The sequence below is a fragment of the Carlito syrichta genome, unplaced genomic scaffold, assembly GCF_000164805.1.
Source record: "Carlito syrichta isolate Samal-C Ts95f unplaced genomic scaffold, Tarsius_syrichta-2.0.1 Scaffold315469, whole genome shotgun sequence".
In the NCBI taxonomy this organism is placed as follows: domain Eukaryota; kingdom Metazoa; phylum Chordata; class Mammalia; order Primates; family Tarsiidae; genus Carlito; species Carlito syrichta.
The window spans coordinates 130,057-136,875 of NW_007259565.1; the positions used below are offsets into that span (position 1 = coordinate 130,057).

At 41.6% G+C, this 6,819-nt stretch overlaps 1 protein-coding gene across 2 annotated transcripts in view; it reads right to left on the bottom strand.

The window, feature by feature from the left end:
- The window catches only part of DHRS9 (dehydrogenase/reductase 9), a 28,291-nt gene that overhangs the window by 9,161 nt on the left and 12,311 nt on the right, over positions 1-6,819 (bottom strand). The window contains exons 1-3 of one of the 2 annotated variants that reach the window (XM_008072843.1): positions 5,666-5,711; positions 4,925-5,296; positions 3,185-3,443 (exon numbers count right to left, since the gene is read on the bottom strand). In XM_008072843.1, the coding sequence (XP_008071034.1) occupies positions 3,185-3,443; positions 4,925-5,237 (572 nt within the window). In that variant the 5' untranslated portion in view covers positions 5,238-5,296; positions 5,666-5,711. Of the gene's footprint in view, positions 1-3,184; positions 3,444-4,924; positions 5,297-5,665; positions 5,712-6,819 lie in introns of those variants that run through there. The other variant, XM_008072842.1, reaches the window with a different exon arrangement.

Here is a 6,819-nt window from a genome sequence, read left to right on the forward strand (position 1 = left end):
CAACTCATCTTTGACAAAGCCTCCATCACCCACTACTGGGGAGAGGAGAACCTATTCAGTAAATGGTGCTGGGAAAACTGGCTGACCACATGCAGAAGACTGAAACAGGACACTTACCTACCTTCATACACAAAAATTAACTCTAAATGGACCACAGACCAAATGTAAAACCTCAAACAGTAAGAACCTTAGAAAATGCAGGAGACACTCCTAAGAAAATTGGAACTGGCAAACAATTCCTGATCAAAACCCTAAGTGCCCAGACCATAAGAGATAAGATAGACAAGTGGGACCTCATTAAACTGACAAGCTTCTGCAAAGTCAAAGAAACCATCAAGAGAGCAGGGAGATAGTCCACAGACTGAGAAAAAATATTTGCCAACTCCATGTCTGACAAAAGCCTAACATCAAGGATCTACAAGGAACTCAAACGTGCTGAAAAGAAAAAAACAGACAAAGGCCTAATATCAAGGACCTACAAGGAATTCAAATGTGCTGAAAAGAAGAAAACAAACAGTCCCCTTACAAAGTGGGCAAAAGATATGAATACACACTTGTCAAAAGAAGACATACGAGCAGCCAACAGATACATGAAAAAATGTTCAGACTCACTAGTCATCAAGGAGATGCAAATTAAAACTACACTGAGATACCACTTAACTCCAGTCAGAATGGTCATCATCAATAACTCAAAAAATAACAGATGCTGGAGAGGAGGTGCTGAAAAGGGAACACTTCCACACTGTTGGTGGGAGTGTAAACTAGTACAGCTTCTGTGGAAATCAGTGTGGCGATTCCTAAAAGTTCTAAAAATCGACCTTCCATATGATCCCACAATCCCCCTACTGGGAATATACCTGGAAGAACTCAGGTCACTCTATGAAAAAGATACCTGCACACGTATGTTTATCGCAGCATTGCTCACAATAGCAAGAACATGGAACCAACCGTGCTGTCCTTCGAAAGAGGACTGGATTTTTTTAAAAAGTGGTACATATACATAACGGAAGATTATGCAGCCATAAAGAAGAACAAAATCATGAACTTCGCAGCAACCTGGATGGAATTAGAATTTATTTATTTATTTTTATTTTTATTTTTATTTTTTTTTTTGAGTTGGAGTCTCACTCCATCGCCCAGACTGGAGTGCAGTGGCCGCTCCCGGCCACCGCAGCCTCGACCTGCTGGGCTCCGGCGATCCTTCTGCCTCAGCCTTCCGAGTAGCCGGAATTACAGGCATGTGCTACCACGCCCGGCTGATTTTTTGATTTATTGTAGAGATGAGGTCTCGCTGCCCAGGCGGGTCTCGAACCCGGAATTAGAATTTATAATACTGAGTGAGCTCTCACAGAAACAGAGAGCTGAGTATCATATGTTCTCACTCATAAGTGGTCCTTGAACAACTACCATATTACTATAAGAAAAGGATTGAAAGTAGCGGCAAACTGCGGGTGGGGGAGAGGTGGGATTGACAGTAGTCGATAACTGCCTGGGGAAGTGGGGGGCACACCTCATCACCTGCAAATGAATATTTATATACCTAAACCTGAATTGTACCCCACAATTTTAAAATAAAAATTAAAAGAGGGGGAAAAAAAAATGAAGCATCTTAGGCCCCACTCCAGACCCACTCAATCAAAATCTGCATCTTAATAAGATCCCCAGGTGATTCAAATTCACATTAATGTTTTGGAAACATTGTTCTAATATTATTGTGTTTATTTCCCAGGAGAATCAAATTTGGCAACCAAGGCAAAATGGAGCTTGTTCTATCTTTATTAACCTTGGTGGAATAATCTAATCTTTTGTTAGTAGGCTAAACCTAGATCCGTGGTGTAGGTCATAGACTCTAAACATATGCTTTCAACAAATACTAGTTGAATAAATAAATGAATGAATAAAAAGGAAAGACTGTATCTAACTCTCTTCTCTCTTGTCTATGGCAGCATCACTCAGCTGGATACTTTCCATTTGCTTATCTAGTTCCTTTCTCCACCCTTTTGCCTGCACCACAACAATATTCTGAATACTGTTGATTGGAAGTGCCGGTGGGAGATCAGGAGGAGAGAGAAGAGGTTGGGCTAATAATCCTTCCGTGGTGTCAACACTGGTTATTTCATTTCTCCACTGAAGATGACAGCCTATGATTCTTCTAGGCTCTGAAAACTGCCCTGTCTTCTTGTCCCTTTGGTCTTATGAATAGAAATGCCCCTATTGTCTTTAGTTTCTAGATTCTACACCATCCTTTGGAAGTTCTTAGGACATCTCCCACATGTTTGTTAATAGACCTTTAAACAAACTCTATTCTATTTATCCAATTTATTTTTTTTTGAGTTGGAGTCTCACTCTGTCACTCAGACTGGAGTATAGTGGCACACTCACGGCCACTGAAATCTCGACCTGCTGGACTCAGGCAATCCTTCCGCTTCAGCCTTCCAAGGAGCTGGAACTACAGGCATGTACCACCCTGCCTGGCTAATTTTTTTTATTTATTATAGAGATGAGGTCTTGCCAAGTTGCCCAGGCTGGTCTCAAACCCCTGAGCACAGGCAATCCTCTCACCTCTGCCTCCCAAAGTGCTGGGATTATAGGTTTGAGCCACCGTGCCTGGCTTATTTACTCAATTTTAACGTGCCACCACTTTCTTGCCGGAACCTTGATTGAAAGAATAACTTACAACTTAGGGGCTTTGAACTGGTAGTGATAAGTTCTGGTTTCAGGTAAGATGTATTAAGCGTACTCCCCCTGTCTCCCCTACTGAATGCAGGTATAAAACCTAAGAACTGATAATTTTCTGCTGAAGGTTTAAATAAGATGGTACTGTTGTGTCTGCAACTGACAATAGCACCAGTGGAGAGGCCTACACTGATTTAGCCTCTCTATATGATTCCCTGACTATTTGACAAACTGATGATGATATTGGTTGAATATAAATTTACCAACATCATCAGCATCATGCATTAATGCAAAAAAGAAAAAGGAGTTGGATAGATGTGGGGTTCATATCTCAGTTCTACCACTTGCCAGATGGGTTACCTTGTGCAAATTACCTAGTCTTTTTTAGTTTCAGTGGTATCATCTATAAAATGGGAATAGTATAATGTACTAAATAGAGTATCTGTTTTATAAGAAGTTTTCAATAAATGTTGGCAGGCATTACTTCATAATAAATCAATTAATTTACCTTAAGCTGTCATTGAAGCCTTCTACTGCATATTTGGATGGAGTATAGCCCCCTCCAACCAATGCAAGTCGACCCCCAATGCTGGAGACATTGATAACCCTCCCTCGAGCTTTTTTGACCAAGGGAAGCATATTTAATGTCACACTGATGAGTCCAAACAGGTTAACTTCAATAGGTTCTCTGTAGTCCTCCACTGTCAGCCAGTCGGTGGGAGCCAGCACACCGAGAATACCAGCGTTATTAATCAGACCCCAGAGACCTAGAACAGAGAGGAACAAAAGGAGGTGTGGTAAAAGGTGGCACTTATTTGGCATCTTGATGAAAATACAGCCCCTGCTTTATACAAAGGTGCCATTTCCTCCTTGTAGTCATATTCCTATTCTGAAATACTTCATAGTTTGGGGAAGTGGAAGAGAGAGTGGGAGGCTGAATTTAAATAAAGTTCTCACTGTTACTCTATTTCTGGTTCCAAATGTCAAATACTGATACTTTCTGAGTGAGTCTTTCTGGGTTTTTAAACTCAGATGTAGAGTAAATTGATCTATGTCTCCTACCTTGCTAGATGCCAAGGCCAGAGAATATTTATGAAACATTCTACATGGACAAAGTGTTATATCAATCTACTTCATGTTTATTTTTGGTAAAGCATTGAATCATTCACTTGCCTTGTTTTAGGATGAGAAATACTTAATATTGTTAAAAATGTTGGAATCGAAGCGTTAAAAATTGTCTGGAGCCTTATCAAATCATCGCTTTTGAGCTTCAGAATCTCTAATACATGATGAAGATGTGTTAGAGAAAAACCACATACTTTTTGTATTTTCTGTTGTGGACCCCCAATATCTCGATCTATGAGAAAATTTCAAGCTTCATTCAAAGTCAGTGAAAATCTTCTAGTGCCGGGCTCAGTGGCTCAGGCTGTAATTCTGCGCTTTGGGAGACTAAGGTGAGTGGATTGCCTGAGTCCGCGGGTTCGAGACCCGCCTGGGCAGGCGAGACCTCATCTCTACAATAAAACAAAAAAATTAGCCGGGCGTGGTAGAGCGTGCCTGTAATTCCGGCTACTCGGAAGGCTGAGGCGGAAGGATTGCCGGAGCCCAGCAGGTCGAGGCTGCGGTGGCCGAGAGCGGCCACTGCACTCCAGTCTGGGTGACAGAGTGAGATTCCAACTCAAAAAAAAAAAAAAGAAAAAGAAAAAGAAAATCTTCTAGTTCAGAATGCAGTCATCCTAGCAGAATCTACTGCAGAATGAGCATCTAACAGCTTGCTACTCTACCACAACCAATTAAGACACACTCAAATTCTTAGGACGTTTTCTACCTTGCCCATTGAAAATGTGGGAATTCTAGAACCATTTGGTAGTGAGAAGTGGGTCCCAAGTATTCAGACAGAAATTTGGGAATCTTTCCCAAGTTCTTCTGTAAGTTTCAGCTCCGGTTTCCTTTGCTGTGTATGTGGCTGGAGTAGCGCTTCATTGGAGAAGATCCTGGAAGTCAATAATCTCATCTCAGCTCCAAATTCCCCAATGGGACTTACCACCAAGTGTCACTTGGGCTGTGTTTCCCATGTATACGGGGAGCCTGCAACTTGGAACTCAAAAGTTATCCTAAGACTGGAGAAGTACACAGCTGGTATTTATGAAACATTTTCTTGAAAGACCATTGAAAATCTGAGCACACTTTATTCGGCTTCAGTTACTTCCCTCCCTCCTTCACATCCTCCCCACTCCATGTCTCTCACCTTTTTCCCCAACTTGGTTCTTCACCCACTGGGCCGTCCTCTTGACGTTCTCTGGGTCGGTTACATTCAGAAGCACAGTGTGAAGCCTCTCTGAGGTTTCTGCCTTTAAAGCTGTTGATCCTGATTCAGTCAGACAGGCAGCAATTACATGAAATCCTTTTTTATCAAAAGTTCTGGCTGCCAAGTTTCCAAAGCCTGTGTCACATCCAGTGATAAAAATGTACTTATCAGTGACGTCTGTAATCTTTAGTTGTCCCTTATAATTCCACAGAAAACCACAGAGGATTAGGAGGGCTAATACCCAAAATAACATCTTTTTTCCTGTATGTGACAGGGACACTTCTTTCTTGCACAGTAAAAGAAGATGATGTCCTGAGTGTTCAAAATTAAAAAGAAAATTCAAGTTAGAACCACCAAGGCATTATAACCCAAGACTGATAAATTTGGGATATTTTGATGCATTTGAGTGGAAAGGTAAAAGTTAAAGAAACAATAAATCTTATCTGATTGTTTATTGGGAAGATGGCAATTTAAAGAAAAAGCTGCTCCTCTAAAGGAATGTAAAAGCTAACTAAGCAGTATTCAGAGAAATTAAATGGAAGAGAAAAAGGGAGGAGCCATGGCAAAGCTAACACGGGTCATCTGGTTGATGTGGGCAACTGCAGTTGTGTGGAGTGATGACAATTCTCTCACAAGTGAATTAATTTATCTGAAAGATAGACTCTCATGCTAAATTTTTACCTCTTGCTACTTCAAGAAAATCAAGAGCAGAATAGGTTCAAAATCTAATAGAAAGAGTAGTCTAATTTTAATTTTTTTGTCAGAGTCCCAGTTATCTTCAGACTGTTGGGGAAAGGAGAGCATGTTGGTATTGCCACTAAGAAAATATTTCTAACTTGGCTTCTATTTTCTTACTTCAAATAGGTTAATATTGACCTTCAACCCAACTTTGAGACCATTACTACTCAAAGCAGAGTGTATTAAAGTGAAACATCATCAGTGAGGTTACCAAGAAAGGGTAAGATACATGGGAAGCAATTGAGAGAGAAATGCTGGCCAATGCACAGTGTCCCAAACCAGACTCCCCAACTTTCAGATTCTATCATCTATGAACACCAGCCTCCTGTGAGAAAAAAAAATCACTTGTACAGAGGACAAAATAAAGCAATTTTTACTGTAAAAGTGAGATTTTGACCATAAATGCAGCGGAACTACTTGGAAAATCACCTCTGTCAGGGCTAGAGGTGGTCCAGGGCCTAAAACCAATCAGGCAGAGGGCTTACTTTCCTTTTCTTCAGAAGCCTGCACCTGCATTTCCCCTCAGTATCTACCACTCTTACCATGGGACACTGGTGGCCAGGGAAGAGCAAGCCATCCAGAAGGGGAAGGTAAACAAGAACCTGAGGGCTATCGCCAGGTACCAAGGCTGTATGCCTGACTGCCTCAGGTCTGAGTACCATGGAGGTCCAGCCCTTTACATTCACAGCCATAGGGCAGCCCAAGGGAAGGAGATCACCAGCTCCTGCCCCGCATGAGAGCAGAGCCTGTGTGGGCTCCCTTAGCCTGTCGAAGGAAGAGAGGCCAAAGAGAACATCACATGTGGAAAAGACCTTGTTTCCTTCCTCCATGACCCCAAACGTTTCCTCCTGTGTCCACTTAATATCTTTGCCCTGATCTGTACTCAGCCTTAGAATCCAGAGAGGCTTTGAGTGCCTCACATAGGCCTTTAGGTCAAGTTTAGACCTGTGGCTGCTTCAGAAACCATGACTGTTCTTGGATACTATTCAAAAAGAGCTGCAAAGTCAAGTAAGTTTATATACTTTGAACTTTCTTTTATTTTTAATTTTTTTGAATTGGAGTCTCACTCTGTTGCCCAGACTGGAGTGCAGTGGCCG